At 47.5% G+C, this 18069-nt stretch overlaps 1 protein-coding gene across 4 annotated transcripts in view; it reads right to left on the bottom strand.

Annotated features, from left to right (window-relative positions):
- Positions 1-143: 143 nt before the first annotated feature.
- Positions 144-18069, bottom strand: part of LOC140268329 (E3 ubiquitin-protein ligase RNF31) — a 32506-nt gene continuing 14580 nt past the window's right edge. Inside the window, exons 6-20 of one of the 4 annotated variants that reach the window (XM_072363134.1) lie at positions 16848-16931; positions 16463-16542; positions 14027-14125; positions 13636-13838; positions 13077-13259; positions 12800-12982; positions 10703-10801; positions 9228-9317; positions 8996-9098; positions 8300-8418; positions 7892-8005; positions 7761-7827; positions 7596-7689; positions 3177-3345; positions 144-2449 (exon numbers count right to left, since the gene is read on the bottom strand). In XM_072363134.1, coding sequence (XP_072219235.1) covers positions 2390-2449; positions 3177-3345; positions 7596-7689; positions 7761-7827; positions 7892-8005; positions 8300-8418; positions 8996-9098; positions 9228-9317; positions 10703-10801; positions 12800-12982; positions 13077-13259; positions 13636-13838; positions 14027-14125; positions 16463-16542; positions 16848-16931 — 1747 coding nt within the window. In that variant the 3' untranslated portion in view covers positions 144-2389. Of the gene's footprint in view, positions 2450-3176; positions 3346-7595; positions 7690-7760; positions 7828-7891; positions 8006-8299; positions 8419-8995; positions 9099-9204; positions 9318-10702; positions 10802-12799; positions 12983-13076; positions 13260-13635; positions 13839-14026; positions 14126-16462; positions 16543-16847; positions 16932-18069 lie in introns of those variants that run through there. The other 3 variants (XM_072363135.1, XM_072363136.1, XM_072363137.1) reach the window with 3 other exon arrangements.

Raw genomic sequence — 18069 nt, 5'->3', positions numbered from 1 at the left:
TAGTGACCCTCAGAAATCCTTTTAAACGCGAGGGGCCGCGATTTGGCCCCACAAAAATTGTTGGACCCCTTAAGTATAGTAAGCATCTCGGTTTTGGACAAACACATCCACAGTTAATGCCATATCATGAAAAAAACCCAACATTTGTTTCTGTGAGCAACAACTTCTGTTTATTACATCATTTCACAGGCTTTACTTTGTAACAGCAGGAGTTTAAGTATGAAAACAGAATTTATTGTTAAAGGTATTCACAACGTTAAAGTGCAGAAAAATGTAACAGACAAATGAAAGTGACTCAGGACTTAAAAACACAAGGTCCTTTAAGCTGCTAACTGAAGCTAAAAACCGGGGCGCATACGTCAGACCGACGCCCCAAAAGTCCGAGCACCCATTAATCCGACCTGTCTAGGCCCATTGCTTCGACCAAAGTAATCCTTGTATTCCAACCAGGGCTGAATTCCGACTTTGGACCTAACAGTAAATAGGCTGAAGGTGTGCCCCCCTGAAAAAATCCGCTGACCAAAATGTCATGTAGAGATTTTTCTATTTCTTTTCAAACTTTAGTTTCTTTTGGATTTTTGTGCATATTATGGAGCCGTTTCGGTTTGTGGGCCTTTTTTTTTCCTGGATAAAATTTTCTAAAGTTGCAACATTTGGGGACGGAGTATGTGATTGAAAACCACCACAGTCTTCCCGTTCAAGGCATGTCCTTCGGATGCCGAGACTTTGTGTTTATTAATTAAGCTTTCAGTGACTGTATCACATCTGTGCAAAGGAACAGGAGCAGGACCCATGCACCTTGGACTAGACTGTGGCGCTGTCAAAATACAGGAGATTAAGTTCATATCTCAGTCTATATCCTGCTTCTGGGCCGGACTACTTGGTCTAATACACTGTCGTGATTACTGGGAGTCGGAACCCCGGGCACACTTAAGTCGGGGAAATGACTAATGGATGAAAAAATATAGAAATGTATGGTCGGAGAAATGGGAAGTCTGAGAAATGGAAAGTACAGACGCCCCCCAATAACCTAGTACCATCTGCTAGCAGCTGCTAACTGAAGCTAATAACCTGGTAGCAGCTGCTAACTGAAGCAAAAAGCCTGTACCATCTGCTAGCAGCTGCTAACTCAAGCTAAAACCCGGTAGGCTACCATATGTTAGGACCTGCTAACTGAAGCTAAAACCCGCTACCAACTGCTAGCAGCTGCTAACTGACTCTAAAACCTGGTACCATCTGCTAGCAGCTGCTAACTGATGCTAAAACACAGTACCATCTGCTAGCAGTTGCTAACTGATGCTAAAACTTGTCAGAAGCTGGTAACTGAAGCTAATACTTGCACACTGGCTGAGACCAATGGCTCTGGGACCCTGACAGAGGCTTGTTAGCATCATTAGCTGTGAGGGTGCTCCTTAAGTTGTTAAGTGAGCAGGCTCTGATTGGCTACTCGGCCCATCTTTGGTCCCTCTTTGCATAGACATTATAAAGACTAGACGCCGCATTGGCTGCTGGAGCACGAGAAATACGGCCGCCATCTTGGACCGGTCATCATACTCGTAGACAGCAGAGTATTTAAGATGCCAGAGCACTGTATTCCTGTGCAAAGTGGCGGATGATTGCGAACAGGGGTCGGGGGATTACTTTTCACAATTAAGAGTCAACATTATTATTGGTTGTATTTTGTTGATAGAATATTATTGTACTGTATTTATATCCGCCACCAAAACTGCAGCCAGCAAACATTAAGCTAGGCTATGTTTATAGCCAATGTTCACCCGGCTATTAGGCCACCTGAGACCGTATGAGTCACATTAACACAGGCTTAGATTACAACTGACACAAGAATGTTATTGTAGAAATAATGCAGATACTGCTGTCAAAGTATCATACATAACATATGACATACCAGAATATTCTATCACTGTTAAGTCTACTATCAATATTAAAATATGCCGAATCATGAGTCCGGTATCATGCCAACATGTATGATGTTTGCAGACAAAACCTGTGAAAATCAGTTTTGTATTCAGCGAGTTCTGATTGATGAAATGCGCTGACACTTCACTGCTCCGGCAGACAGATACACTGAGTGGAGCGGGTCACCGGTCCAACATGGCGGCCCCACGGCTCGACAGCGCCAAGAGGCAGCAAATGTCTCTTTGTTGCTCTGTTCCTTTTCTATGTTTGTTGTTTCCATGCCAACCACTGAGCCAATCATAAGTTGTCACTGAACTCACCCGCTGTGATGTCATAGCGGCTAATGGGTCAGACATCCTGCTTTAAAGTTAGTGGGTTACCATGTTGATATCGAACACTGGCATATCCATAGTCGGTGGAGACAGGCTCTAAGACGCTGAGAAGGGGGCGTGGCTCAGGCGGAGGTCAGAGGTCATCTTGGAGCTTGAGTAGAGTGCTGCTGCTTCCTGAGAGGAACACTATTGGTGAGCATCTGTGGAGACACAGACCCTGCACTGTGATTGGGTGAAGGCATAAATAACCTTTACCTTCTAGAATGTGCTGCAGCTTCGATCATAATGTTTTATTTCATATTCTTTTAGATTTATTTACAGGAAACTGGTCAAACACACTGTGGGATCAGGACCAGAAGAAGAGGACCGGAGAGTTTACCTGGACAGCAGACTGAACTTCTTAAATAACGTGTCTGCAGCAAGATGTTTCATATCTTCAATCAGTCTGTGGTGGTCACCATTGAAATTTAAAAAGTAAAGCAATACTGAGGCTTTCAAAGTATTTTCCTTAAAAGTGGAGCTAAATTCTTAAGGTCTTTGTCTTATAAAGCCAACTGAGCTTTATTCAAACATCACAGTAGCAGCAGAAACTGTGTGAACTACTGAGACACATCAGAGGTCATCTGAGGCTCATCTACTTTATCACCACAGTAACTCAGCTGTTGTTTTTGCTCTGATTCAGATGAACTGTTGTTAAAACAGCTCAGCCCATTCCCTGATTCTGGTCCTAATGATCTCCCAGCAAACTCAGAGCGACACATTTAAAGAGCTTCATTTATGCTGATCAGGAACTCACAGGAAGTCAGTCATTCAGAGTTTAATCTGTAAAACCTCTGAGTCACTAAAGATGCTGCAGTTACAGTGCAATAACATGGGGGCTGTGCTCAGTTTATCAAAGCGCCATCAGGACAGGATGACATCACCCACCAGGCGCAGGCGGTGTGCATACAGAGGCTCTGGTTCGTCGGGTTTCCTGGTCGGCACGGTGACACACCAACGCTGCAACTCCACCATCATCTCTGCCGGACTGAAAAGGACTGCTGGATCAGCACCGCAACGGTTGATCAACCCCACCAAATGCTCCTTATAATGCAACCTGTCAGGAAAAGTGGAGACACCTGAGACTAACAGCAATACACCTGGACAACTGGGTTAAACTGGAATTCATCATTTACACAGAAATAATCTGTTTGAAGAGTTTCAGTCAGGATTCAGAGTGCATCATAGCACAGAAACAGCACTGGTGAAAGTTCCCAATGATCTCCTGTTAGCCTCTGATAGCGGACTTGTTTCTTGTCCTGTTGGATCTCAGTGCTGCATTTGATACGATCGATCACAGCATTCTGTTACAGAGACTTGAACATGTTATTGGGATTAAAGGAACTGCATTAGGCTGGTTTGAATCATATTTATCTGATAGATTCCAGCTTGTTCTTGTCAATGAAGAATCATGGAGTTCCTCAGGGTTCTGTGCTTGGACCGATTCTTTTCTCTTTATACATGCTTCCATTAGGTAACATTATCAGACAGCATGGCATGAATTTCCATTGTTATGCTGATGATACTCAGCTGTACTTATCTATGAAACCAGATGAAACCAACAGGTTGGTCAGACTACAAGCCTGTCTTAAAGACATAAAGACCTGGATGACTCAGAACTTTCTGCTTTTAAATTCAGACAAAACTGAAGTTGTTCTCTTTGGACCTGAGCGCTTCAGGGAGAAATTGTCTAGTTATATAGTTACTCTAGATGGTATTTCCTTGGCTTCTAGTTCTACCTTGGAGTTATTTTTGACCAGGATCTGTCCTTTGACTCTCATATAAAGCTCTTAATGACCGAGCTCCATCATATCTTAAAGATCTCACAGTTGGATATTTCCCCAACAGAGCACTTTGCTCTCAGGCTGCAGGTTTCCTTGTGGTTCCCAGAGTCTCTAAAAGCAGAATGGGAGGCAGAGCCTTCAGTTATCAGGCCCCTAAAAGCAGAATGGGAGGCAGAGCCTTCAGTTATCAGGCCCCTAAAAGCAGAATGGGAGGCAGAGCCTTCAGTTATCAGGCCCCTCTCTGTGGAACCAGCTGCCAGTTTGGCTTCAGGAAGCAGACACCCTCTCTACCTTTAAGATCAGGCTGAAACTCTCCTTTCTGATGAAGCTGATAGTTAGGGATGGCTCAGGTGAGCCTGAAACATCCCATAGTTCTGCTGCTATAGGCCAACCATCAAGTTAATCAAGCTCAAACCACCATCATCAGCTGCATCACTGACAACGATGAGGCAGCCTACAAAGAGGAGGTTGAAGCACTAAAGTCATGGCACAAAGCCAACAACTTCCTGCTCAACGTCAGCAAGGCCGAAGAGCTGATCGTGGACTTTGGGAGGCTACCGAGAGAAGGACACCATTCACACCAAGGGAGCAGCAGTGGAGAGTTAGCTACTTCAGGTTCCTGGGGATCAACATCAGCGAGGACCTCAGCTGGTCACACTATATTTACATCATCATCAGGTCGGCGAGACAGCGTCTCTTCTTCCTGCGTCAAGAGCATTCGCACCCAAACCAGCAGGTTCAGAGACAGCTTCCACCCACAAGCCGTCAGGCTTGTGAACTGCTGATGTCACACCCCCCCTCCCAATTTTGCACACAACCAGAGCTGTATTGACTTTATTTTATTTTATCTTTATTCTATTCTAATGTTTTGCTTAGCTGTGCAGACTGAGCTGACACCAAGCAAAACACCGCCAGTAATGGATCGGACTGGACTCTAACTGGGATTGGACTGGACTCTAACTGGGATTGGACTGGACTCTAACTTGGATAATACTGGACTCTAACTGGGATTGGACTGGACTCTAACTGGGATTGGACTGGACTCTAACTGGGATTGGACTGGACTCTAACTTGGATAATACTGGACTCTAACTGGGATTGGACTGGACTCTAACTGGGATTGGACTGGACTCTAACTGGGATAATACTGGACTCTAACTGGGATTGAACTGGACTCTAACTGGGATTGGATTGGACTCTAACTGGGATAATACTGGACTCTAACTGGGATTGGACTGGACTCTAACTGGGATTGGACTGGACTCTAACTGGGATTGGACTGGACTCTAACTGGGATAATACTGGACTCTAACTGGGATTGGACTGGACTCTAACTGGGATTGAACTGGACTCTAACTGGGATTGGACTGGATTCTAACTGGGATAATACTGGACTCTAACTGGGATTGGACTGGACTCTAACTGGGATTGGACTGGACTCTAACTGGGATAATACTGGACTCTAACTGGGATTGGACTGGACTCTAACTGGGATTGGATTGTACTCTAACTGGGATAATACTGGACTCTAACTGGGATTGGACTGGACTCTAACTGGGATAACACTGGACTCTAACTGGGATAACACTGGACTCTAACTGGGATTGGACTGGACTCTAACTGGGATTGGACTGGACTCTAACTGGGATTGGACTGGACTCTAACTGGGATTGGACTGGACTCTAACTGGGATAACACTGGACTCTAACTGGGATTGGACTGGACTCTAACTGGGATAATACTGGACTCTAACTGGGATAACACTGGACTCTAACTGGGATTGGACTGGACTCTAACTGGGATAACACTGGACTCTAACTGGGATAACACTGGACTCTAACTGGGATAACACTGGACTCTAACTGGGATTGGACTGGACTCTAACTGGGATTGGACTAGACTCTAACTGGGATAATACTGGACTCTAACTGGGATAACACTGGACTCTAACTGGGATAATACTGGACTCTAACTGGGATAATACTGGACTCCAACTGGGATTGAACTGGACTCTAACTGGGATTGGACTGGACTCTAACTGGGATAACACTGGACTCTAACTGGGATAATACTGGACTCTAACTGGGATAACACTGGACTCTAACTGGGATTGGACTGGACTCTAACTGGGATAATACTGGACTCTAACTGGGATAATACTGGACTCTAACTGGGATAATACTGGACTCTAACTGGGATAATACTGGACTCCAACTGGGATTGAACTGGACTCTAACTGGGATTGGACTGGACTCTAACTGGGATAACACTGGACTCTAACTGGGATAACACTGGACTCTAACTGGGATAACACTGGACTCTAACTGGGATTGGACTGGACTCTAACTGGGATAACACTGGACTCTAACTGGGATTGGACTGGACTCTAACTGGGATAATACTGGACTCTAACTGGGATAATACTGGACTCTAACTGGGATAATACTGGACTCTAACTGGGATAATACTGGACTCCAACTGGGATTGAACTGGACTCTAACTGGGATTGGACTGGACTCTAACTGGGATAACACTGGACTCTAACTGGGATTGGACTGGACTCTAACTGGGATAATACTGGACTCTAACTGGGATAACACTGGACTCTAACTGGGATAATACTGGACTCTAACTGGGATAATACTGGGATAATACTGGACTCCAACTGGGATTGAACTGGACTCTAACTGGGATAATACTGGACTCTAACTGGGATAATACTGGGATAATACTGGACTCCAACTGGGATTGAACTGGACTCTAACTGGGATAATACTGGACTCTAACTGGGATAATACTGGACTCTAACTGGGATAATACTGGACTCTAACTGGGATAATACTGGACTCCAACTGGGATTGGACTGGACTCTTAACAGGGATCAGACTGAGATCAGACTGGGATTGAACTGGACTCTAACTGGGATTGGACTAGACTCTAACTGGGATTGAACTGGACTCTAACTGGGATTGGACTGGACTCTAACTGGGATAATACTGGACTCTAACTGGGATAATACTGGACTCTAACTGGGATAATACTGGACTCCAACTGGGATAATACTGGACTCTAACTGGGATAATACTGGACTCCAACTGGGATTGAACTGGACTCTAACTGGGATTGGACTAGACTCTAACTGGGATTGGACTGGACTCTAACTGGGATAATACTGGACTCCAACTGGGATTGAACTGGACTCTAACTGGGATTGGACTGGACTCTAACTGGGATAATACTGGACTCTAACTGGGATAACACTGGACTCTAACTGGGATAATACTGGACTCTAACTGGGATAATACTGGGATAATACTGGACTCCAATTGGGATTGAACTGGACTCTAACTGGGATTGGACTGGACTCTTAACAGGGATCAGACGGAGATCAGACTGGGATAACACTGGACTCTAACTGGGATAATACTGGACTCCAACTGGGATTGAACTGGACTCTAACTGGGATTGGACTGGACTCTTAACAGGGATCAGACTGAGATCAGACTGGGAGCATCGGTCTTACTGGCAGTATCCTCTGTATTCAGACAGTGCAGGGCGTCCACATGGCTCCTCCTCCTTGCTGCTGTCGTCTCTGAGCTCCAACACTGAACACTCTGCTGGAACATGGACACTGCTGTCAATTAAACTGGGAGACAGATTCCACCAGATGAGCAGAGAGAGGTCTCACCTGTCTGACTGGTATCAGGTGAGCTGGCATTGGCTGGTTCCAACCAGGAAGGAGACACTCTGTAATGCTGAAAGACACCACGACATAAGCACTGAGCATGTGGTGCATCCTAGCATGCAGGTGTTGCTTACCTGTAGCAGCAGGTGCAGACGCGTCACGCTCCAGTCTCTCAGGTGGTACAGGCAGTCTCTGGGGTGGTGAGCATGAAGACCTTTGCTTCCACACTCAGCAGAGAAGCTGCAGGCCTGAGGACATCACACAGAGCAGCAGTTGGAAAATTATCTGGTAAACTCACAGGTGAACATTCAAGCAACCAAACTGAAGCTGCAGCCCGTCAGGAGAGCCGGCGGTCTCTGAGGAGGCTCCTGAGAGGAACACAGTGGTCCATCAGGAAGCCCGTATGACTGAGTTTAAACATCTGCTCTAACACACCTGAGCAACACTGGCCCGTTCTACCAGGACAGAGGTTCTGACTGGGCTTCAGTGTGGATCCTCAATGAGAACATTTAAAACTAACAAAGACAAAGAGACAGACTTACAGGTCCCACAGCGAAGCGCTGACTGCAGCCACCACAGAACTGATGGCCACACTGACTGCAGGTGAGGTGGAGACAGCCTCCTTTAGACCAGCTGAAGACCAGCATGCATCGAGGGCACTCTGAAGACAAACGGACATCTTTAGCCTCAGGTTCTGATCCGCACAGGACAACACACAAACAGCAGAAACCGCCCTGAACAGGACCCTGACCAGGACAAGAGCCCAGACTAGGACCTTGATCAGGCCAGACCTCCATACAAGCTCTGAGTTCAGGTTCTGCAGAGAAACGGGGCTTTGGGTGACAGCATTTCAGGTGTATTTGTACCTGTTGTGGCCATTATAGTCGAATCATACATTCCCCAAGTCCTAAACGTTTTATGACCTGTTCTGAATGTGTAAATAAAGAATTAAATGAATGTAGGATTTATGTGTGTAATTTAGTTATTTATGTATTTCATTTGTAAATGTTAAAACGCTCTTCACTTCACGTAGGCTGGGGAGGCTGAACACGATTCTTTGACCACTTTTACTATGTAGAAAGTTCTTTTTTGTTTATTTCAAAGTCTATCTGGAATTATTGATTAGTTTTGGTCAATCTTTTTTGGAGAAAAAAAATGTTATTATGATATAAATATTTTGGGAACATAGAGTCGGATGTGTGTCTGACATGACCACCTGTTCATGGCCAATACAGTACCGATGCTGTTGTGGAGAAGAGGTGCACTGCGACAGTCCGGCTGGTTCTGCTGCTGCCAGACTCTGAACTGCTTACAGGAGAGTCCCTGATGCTGAGGGGACCACTGCAGGGAACACAGACTGAGGTCAGGTTCTGGTACAGGTTCTACAGAGAGGAGTCTGAGGCTCAGTGTCTCCATGAGGACACCTGGACGGACAAGTGAGGCTGACCTGTGTGTGTATGTATGTCTTACAGGTGATCTGCACTGGGAGCAGGTGCTCTTCCTACAGCTGGGACAGTCCATCCTCAACCGGTCGGCCTCATGGAGCATCCCGAACGAACACTGGAACACACAACGCAGCATTTATGTCGCAGTGGGTCACAGACCCGGACTCAAACTTAGTCCTCCACCCAACCCAGTCTGGTCCATCAGTCAGCAATTTATCACTTATCACTGTAACCTCTGCCAGAGGTTTCTTCCTGTTAAAAGGGAGTTTTTTCTGTCCACAGTCGCCTTCTGCATGCTCAGGATGGGAGATTGGACCGAAGAGAAGACTAGGAAATTGTTTTTGAATTGGCTCTGTATGAATGAATTGGATTGATTTTAAATTGAATTACCGTAAATTCCGAACTATAAGCCGCTACTTTTTTCCCAGGCTTTGAGCCCCGCGGCTTATAATACGGTGCTGCTAATATATGATTTTTTCTTTTTTTTTCATGCCGCCTTTTGACATTAGACCAGTAAAATGAACGAATAGTTCACAGTGGTCCAATGAAATTGTACGATAAATCGAACACACTTACACTGCTATATTATTGTAAATTGGTCATTTGTACTCACCCTCAACATGGAAAACAAACAAAGAGATGCATATGATGCAGCTTTAAAATTAAAGGCAATCAATCTGAGATGAGATTGTGAGAGCGACAACAAAGAGACTGAAGTGAGTGACGAAGTTCTGAGGCTTTTCAATTCGGATGCTGAAGAAGATGACTGATGTTTTTAGTGTGCAGGAGGAAGATGAAGAAGGCGATCAATGACTTTTCCTGGTAGGCTACTGTTTTTTTTTTTTTTTTTTACCAGCCGTGTTACAGGCACTGTTCGGGAAAAAAAGCATTTGCAGCATGTATTTGTTCATGTTACCATACGCAGTTAATTAAAAGTTTAAAAATCCTCACGTGTAACATCTTTCTGTGTAAATATCTCATATTACAATGTGAAAACCCGCGGCTTATAATCCGGTGTGGCCTATACATGTACAAAATGGATTTTCTTTTTAAGATTGCAGGGTACGGCTTATATTCAGGTGCGCTCTATAGTCCAGAATTTACGGTAACTGGATTTTGTTTGGATTATGAATACAATGAATTGAACTTCAATCGGCTTGAATTGGACTATATTATCGAAGTGCTTTGAGATGACATTTGTTGTAATTTGGCTCTTTACAAATAAAACTAAATTTAATGGAACAGGCCTAACACAACAACTGCTGAAAACAAGTTACACCTGACACAAGTGGACATAAGGGACTGGCTCTGAGAAGTCCTGGTCTGAAACGTCCTGGTCCTGATAAGAAAAGTCCTGATCCTCATCTGAGATGTTCCAGTCCTGGTCTGAGAAGTCCTGGTCCTGATCTGGGTCTGAAATGTCTTGGTCTGGGTCAGAGAAGTCCTGGTCTGAAATGTTCTGGTCCTGGTCTGAGGTGTCCTGGTTTCAGGGGGTCTTACATGAGCACACCAGCAGAAGCTGGGCATTTCCTGCAGGGCTCGGTCTCTGAGTTTTCTCTGGAAGAGTTCGTGGATCTGAGGAGGCAGGAAGTGACGGATCTGACAAAAACACAAAGAAGCGATGAGATGAGGGATGCCAACAAAAACCTTTCACCTGTGAGTGTCTCTCTCACCTGCATGTCTACGCCAAAATCGTTTCATATTGCGGGGTTGGTCCCCCGTTCACGCGCACGTTCATGTGTGAGCACACGGAACATTCATGCGTTTTTTTGGCGCTCATATGAAGATGATAGAAAATGTTTAATGTTTAACTAAAATATGTAGTCGCTAGGTGTTGTGTGATTACAGGCGTGCAGCAGTGCTCACGCGTGAACGTGCGCATGAACGGGGGACCATTATAAGTCAATGAGGACACTACATTACACGTCAGGCGCGGTTTGCTGCACATGCGTCAAAGCACATGTGAGTGACATGTTCAGTTGATTGTTGCGCATACAATTTGAAACAATTCTCGCGTCTCTCGCCTACGCGTCTCTCGCCTGCGCCGTCTCTCGCCTGCGCGTCTCTCGCCTGCGCGTCTCTCGCCTGCGCGTCTCTCGCCTACGCGTCTCTCTCCTGCGCCGTCTCTCCTGCGCCGTCTCTCTCCTGCGCCGTCTCTCCTGCGCCGTCTCTCGCCTGCGCGTCTCTCGCCTGCGCGTCTCTCGCCTGCGCGTCTCTCGCCTGCGCGTCTCTCGCCTGCTCCGTCTCTCGCCTGCGCGTCTCTCGCCTGCTCCGTCTCTCGCCTGCGCGTCTCTCGCCTGCGCGTCTCTCGCCTGCGCGTGTCTCGCCTGCTCCGTCTCTCGCCTGCGCGTCTTTCGCCTGCGCGTCTCTCGCCTGCGCGTCTCTCGCCTGCGCGTCTCTCTCCTGCGCGTCTCTCTCGCCTGCGCCGTCTCTCGCCTGCGCGTCTTTCGCCTGCGCGTCTCTCGCCTGCGCGTCTCTCGCCTGCGCGTCTCTCTCCTGCGCGTCTCTCTCGCCTGCGCCGTCTCTCGCCTGCGCGTCTCTCTCCTGCGCGTCTCTCGCCTGCGCGTCTCTCGCCTGCGCGTCTCTCTCCTGCGCGTCTCTCGCCTACGCGTCTCTCTCGCCTGCGCCGTCTCTCGCCTGCGCGTCTCTCGCCTGCGCGTCTCTCGCCTGCGCGTCTCTCTCCTGCGCCGTCTCTCGCCTGCGCGTCTCTCTCCTGCTCGTGTCTCTCCTGCGCGTCTCTCTCCTGCGCGTCTCTCGCCTGCGCCGTCTCTCGCCTGCGCCGTCTCTCGCCTGCTCCGTCTCTCGCCTGCGCGTCTCTCGCCTGCGCCGTCTCTCGCCTGCGCGTCTCTCGCCTGCTCGTCTCTCGCCTGCGCCGTCTCTCGCCTGCGCGTCTCTCGCCTGCGCGTCTCTCGCCTGCTCCGTCTCTCGCCTGCGCGTCTCTCGCCTGCGCGTCTCTCGCCTGCTCCGTCTCTCGCCTGCGCGTCTCTCGCCTGCTCCGTCTCTCGCCTGCGCGTCTCTCGCCTGCGCGTCTCTCGCCTGCGCGTGTCTCGCCTGCTCCGTCTCTCGCCTGCGCGTCTTTCGCCTGCGCGTCTCTCGCCTGCGCGTCTCTCGCCTGCGCGTCTCTCTCCTGCGCGTCTCTCTCGCCTGCGCCGTCTCTCGCCTGCGCGTCTCTCTCCTGCGCGTCTCTCGCCTGCGCGTCTCTCTCCTGCGCGTCTCTCGCCTACGCGTCTCTCTCGCCTGCGCCGTCTCTCGCCTGCGCGTCTCTCGCCTGCGCGTCTCTCGCCTGCTCGTCTCTCGCCTGCGTGTCTCTCGCCTGCTCGTCTCTCGCCTGCGCGTGTCTCGCCTGCGCGTCTCTCGCCTGCGTGTCTCTCTCCTGCGCGTCTCTCTCCTGCGCGTCTCTCTCCTGCGCGTCTCTCGCCTGCGCGTCTCTCGCCTGCTCGTCTCTCGCCTGCGCGTGTCTCGCCTGCGCGTGTCTCGCCTGCGCCGTGTCTCGCCTGCTCGTCTCTCGCCTGCGTGTCTCTCTCCTGCGCGTCTCTCGCCTGCGCGTCTCTCGCCTGCTCGTCTCTCGCCTGCGCGTCTCTCGCCTGCGTCTCTCACCTGTGTGTCCAGGAGGCTGAAGTAGTCCATGGACTCTTCCAGTCCTCCCTGACCTCTGACCTCTGGTCGGCCACACTGAGGGCAGACCAGCTGCTCGATGCCTCGCTCCTTGATGGCCACGGAGAAAAATGCCGTGAAACACGTACAACACAGGAAACAGGAGCAGTGGGTCATGGTGATGATCTGCAGGAATACAGGCACAGAAAAAGAACAAGCAGGAAGTACAGGCAGCGACCCATGTGTGCCCTGATCGGCTGGCTCTGGCGATACCTCTCACCTTGCTGAAAGACACCTGGTCATGACAGATGGGGCAGGTGTGAGTCAGGAACCTGAGGGCTGATGGAAAATCTCTGTTGAGCTGGACGGCCTCTATGACATCAGCTGGACTGAAGCTCCGCCCCTGCAGCATCATCAGAGCCAGGAAGACCCCTGCCTGGTCCGGTGGAAGCCGGGCTGCGAGCTGCGGAATGAACAGAAGTCTGAGTTCCCCTGAGGACAACCTGACCAGATAGTGTGGCGTCACGTTCTGGCTGCAACGCCATCTTGTTCTGTTAATAACTGAGCCGGAGCAGGGGTGAGTAATGAAGAGGTGGAGCGCCTTGAGGTACAGAGCTGTCAAGATTCAACCTGAGTTAAACCTCTGTGGTTCATGTTGGAGTTTCATTGGGTCAGAACTTTTTCAACTGGGTCTGAAGTCTCTGAACAGGCAGGTACTGCATTTACAACCTTCTCAGAAACTTTAGAGATCTCAAAATTTATGCTGAGCTTCTGAAACTCACCACGCTGCTTTCAGCAGGAGGTGGAATACATTTAAAACACATCTGGGTGCGTCTCACCTTGTTGAGCTCTGCTCCAGGTTCTGGTCCTGACTGAGGCCTCAGAGGATACATGTCCTGCCGGGGGCTATCACCCGTGAACGGTCCGCCTGGTTTTGACTGAACGCTCTGCACCGGGGAGTCACCCTGCTGGTCTCTGTTGAACCCTCCATCCAGCCTCAGAACCGCCATCATCCTACTGAGGGGGTCTGCAGGGGGGGCACCTATGGGGACCAGAACCATGTGGATCAGGTCTACTTCTCCAGTCCAAAAACAGACAGGACATCTGAACAGGCAGTGTAAAGCTCACCCTTTGCAGGTGAAAGTAATGAAACGTGCTGAACACAGCTGATGGGAGGAGTCTGCAGACTGAGCGTACTCCTGGGCTCAGCCGGTACCTGTCCTGTCTCACCTGAGGAGGAAGAAGAAGGAGAGCCGAAGTCGATCCCCAGCAGCTCCTCTGTGTACGACGTCCTCTGCCTCACCTCCCTGCGCTGCTCTAAATGGCTGGCTGGAATAGAGGGGGAGGGGCTTAGTCGTCCAGGTAAGTGGGCACATGAACCCGACAGACACTCGCACACACTCCAAGGACAGAACCAGGAGCCATAAAGCTGCAGCTCCACGACTGAACTGTGGCAGAAACGTGAACGCCCAGGTCTATAAGACCGAGTGCTCGTACGGTTCTGTTATAAACCTCCCTAACACCCCCTGATGTGTCATTTCCACATAAAGACGGCGTTTGTTCCACAGCTGAACACACCTGATGATGGGCGCAGCCGCTCAGACTGAGAATAAAGTGCGACCCTCCTCAGAGGAAATCTTCTGATTGATCTGTGATCAGAAACATGGAAACTGTGTGACTCTGATGCATCATGGGAGGTCTACTCCAGCAGCCCTCTACGTGCACGGCTGCAGTCATCCTCAGGGAGCTCTGTGGTCATTTAGGGTTATGCTGCTGTAAGAATGTGCATGAGTGTGTGAGCTGTGCACATTGGTCGTTTATGAAAACTTGCTTGTGTGGGTGTGTGTGGTTTAAAGCAGTTTGGTTTTTATAGAATTAATAAAAAAAATGGATTTCTTTTCATAATTTTCACCATTGGAGTCATTTTTATCTGCGTCACAGACATGAGAGAAACTTTCTGCGAGTCCGGTTCAGCATAGATGGTGTTTGAGAGTCCGGTCAGCTGAGGTAACCCAGAACAGAACAGTGCATGTGAACAGAGGCAGACTGAAGGCCTTCATTTGATGAAGACATTTCACATATCAGAGCTGGACTCGGTCTCAGGTCTAAAATATGGAGGCCTTTCTCAGAGCTGGACCACCAACATCACCCGTCTCCAAGACCTCACAGAGTCAGCCTGAAAGACATAACTAGCCCCATGTTTTTGTCCTCATTTCTCTTTACCTCACTTCTGTTCACAGCTCCTATCATCGACAGTATTCCCAAAAAGGCTGCAGCAAACCATTGTCTGGGTAGTCAATAGTCCATTGATTAATCAACTAATCAGATAAAAATACTTTTGCAATAATAACTATGTAAAAGAGAAAAGTGATAAACTTTACAAACCAGCTTTTAGGCACAGTTATTGGCACTGAGTGATATGACCAAAAAAGGTGTTTAAATAAAAATATTCCTCCTCCTGATACTGATAATAGGACCACAGAACAGCAGCTATTAGCTTTATAGCTAACATGTAGCTGTGTTAACATCTGTTAGCTTCTCTCCTGCTTTCATAAACTGTATTTTAATGCAGCTGAAATCCTAACAAAGCCTATTTTTTCCTGTTCTATTGTCTGTTATCAGACATCACAGTGACTCAGAATAACAGCAGTTAACACCTTAACCAGCAGCCTCAGATGTTACAGATACAACACGGTCTGATAAAATGAGCTGTTTTTATTCTGGTTGGACTTTGATGTGATTCAGAATATTAGTTTATATTAACAGCTTCCAGGCTGAAGCTGCTCTGATGGGCACATTAAGGACAATATGATGTGTGCTTGTGCTGGCAGGGTAGTTCTGGTGACATTTCAACAGAAATTAGCCACTATTTGAACAACACAATCAACACAAGGTTAGAGCCTCAGCTTCCTTCTGTTCTCTGCTTGCGTCCTTCTCAGCTAACAAGGCGACTAAATTCCATTAAAATACTAACGTTCCCTTGTGTTTGTTCCACAGTGGAACTCGATATGTGAACTGGCTGCTTTCTGCTGAGATGTTGTAGCATTGACGTTGTGCTATCGTGCTAAGCTAACTGGTTCTCAAGTCTCGCGCATTGAGCATGACAGTCACGCTTTTCGGTCTTTTGTCACGCACCCCGCCACACATTGTATTTTTCACGCTGAAAAATTTTTTAAAGATAAATTTCTCTGGTCCGTCACTATGGAAATGGCAGGAAACAAGCATGTCTCCCATGAGTCTGAGCAGAGCAGTTCTTGATAACACTAAAAACCTGCTGTACAGTATGTTCTCTTTTATTTTCAGACACTCAGTTACATTCATAGTTTGCTACAGCTGAACCAGTCCATCTAACTGGACCGATATTCTTGTCGCAGTATACCTGCACAGCAGCAGAGCCTTGTTATTAAAACCTTTCAGACATCCTGCTGCCTCTAACTTCCTCTGTGGCATATCATGGTACATGTAAGTACAGCTGACTTCACTGCACAGATCTTTTCAGTCTGACTGACATGTTAACATGTGTTTTAAATGTCCAGTTCTGGTCAGACTGACACAATAAGTCAGTTCTTTCTCTGTCATACTCACTTGGCCCATATAAAGAACAGATACAGTTATCATTATTACAGTTAGCATGCTAACAAGGTAGCATTTAGTTTAGTAGCTTACCTGTCTGACCACACCGGCGAGAGTCGGTGGAAGGCAGACGATGGTTCTGAGGGGTGGAGGGGACAGTGTGCTTCTGGCTGCTGCAGGAGAAAGTAATTAGCATCAGTCTGTGTTCATGGAGTTTGAAGGGTGACATCACGCTACAGCTGGTGGGGGTGGCCATGTTGTGAGGTCACTGCTGTTGTTGTGGCAACAACTTCAGAGCTGTTCATTAATGATGTACAGATTGTTGGAGTAAAGCAGACCCACTTCCTGTGTCAGAGAGCAAATGTCAGGTCAGCTGACACCTGCTGCAGATTTTTCATCTGGCTGAGAGTTAAATTATCTCAGGCTCCGTCTTGTAGACGTTAAATTCAGTGCCGACGGATGCCATAGTCATTTTTACCTGTAATAACTATGTAGTGGGCGTGTTTGTCTCGGGCATGATGGTGTTAGAAGGAGGTGTGCGCAGGTTTTTGTGTGTGGTTTTCTGAAATAAAGGTATAAAAATGTGTATTAGTTACTGTGTACAACTCTATACAGCCTACACAATATAATGGATTAACAACCTAGTCTAATCCAGCTAGCAATAACATTAAATGATCAGTAAATGGCACAAATAGAATTAACCTCAACATGTATAAGTTCACATATAGACTTACAACAGGTTACTACTAAACAGGAAATGGACTACAAAAACAGTGACGCTAACGTTCACGTGTAACTACCGCTATTTCAGTAAACCTTTGCATAAAACAAATGACACAATACACAAATTGGCTGAGCTACTGACTTACGTAGTATGTCGTGGACCGTGTGTTAACGTATTATAACACAAACTACATTCATGGGAAGCAAAGGGACTATTAAACATACATCACTCCTGTAAACACAATACTTACATGGCAAGAATGCACACAGTATTCATACACACAGGAATACCAATATGAGTCGCACCTCCAATACACCTGTTAATCTGCGCAACTCCGCACTGAACTAACAGCGACCGGAACTACAACTGAGGTGCATCATGGGTAAGTCTACAAAATACAGTTGAACTCGGGACTTTTATCAGAATCATGTATTTTGCCAAATGTACAATGTACACAGGAATTTGACCTGGTAACAGTGCCACAGAGCAATAAAATAACAAATTAGGAATAACAATAAAAAATATGTTAAGTACAATATGTACAATTTGAATGAATGGAATTTTCAGAATGAATTACAGTTAGTTGACCAGGAGTATGTACAGGATGGCAGGAATGAATGTTATAATTAAGTGATCTTGAAGTGTCTGTGGAAGTGGCTGGGTGGCTGACATGTCCTTATTTAAGAGGGTGGGGGAAAAAAATGTTCAAGTGCCTGGTGGTTTTGGTTCTGATGGACCTGAACCTGCAACCTGATGGGAATCTGCAAATCTGCCGGGATCTGCCATCATGCAGCACACACAGAACCTGTGTCTGTTCTGCACTCCTGTTCTAGGCCCGTAAGATGGCTTGCTGTTCGCACAATGCGCTCCAGTCTGTTCTTGGTGTGGGCAGAGGATGCAGGGTACCACATGGTGATGGAGGAGGTGAGGACACTCTCAATGGTGGCTCTGTAGAAGTGGGAGCGAACCTTTGGGG

The sequence above is a fragment of the Leuresthes tenuis genome, unplaced genomic scaffold (assembly GCF_036924035.1).
Source record: "Leuresthes tenuis unplaced genomic scaffold, fLeuTen1.0.hap1 SCAF_14, whole genome shotgun sequence".
In the NCBI taxonomy this organism is placed as follows: Eukaryota; Metazoa; Chordata; class Actinopteri; order Atheriniformes; family Atherinopsidae; genus Leuresthes; species Leuresthes tenuis.
This window is presented reverse-complemented; position numbering and strand designations above follow the sequence as displayed.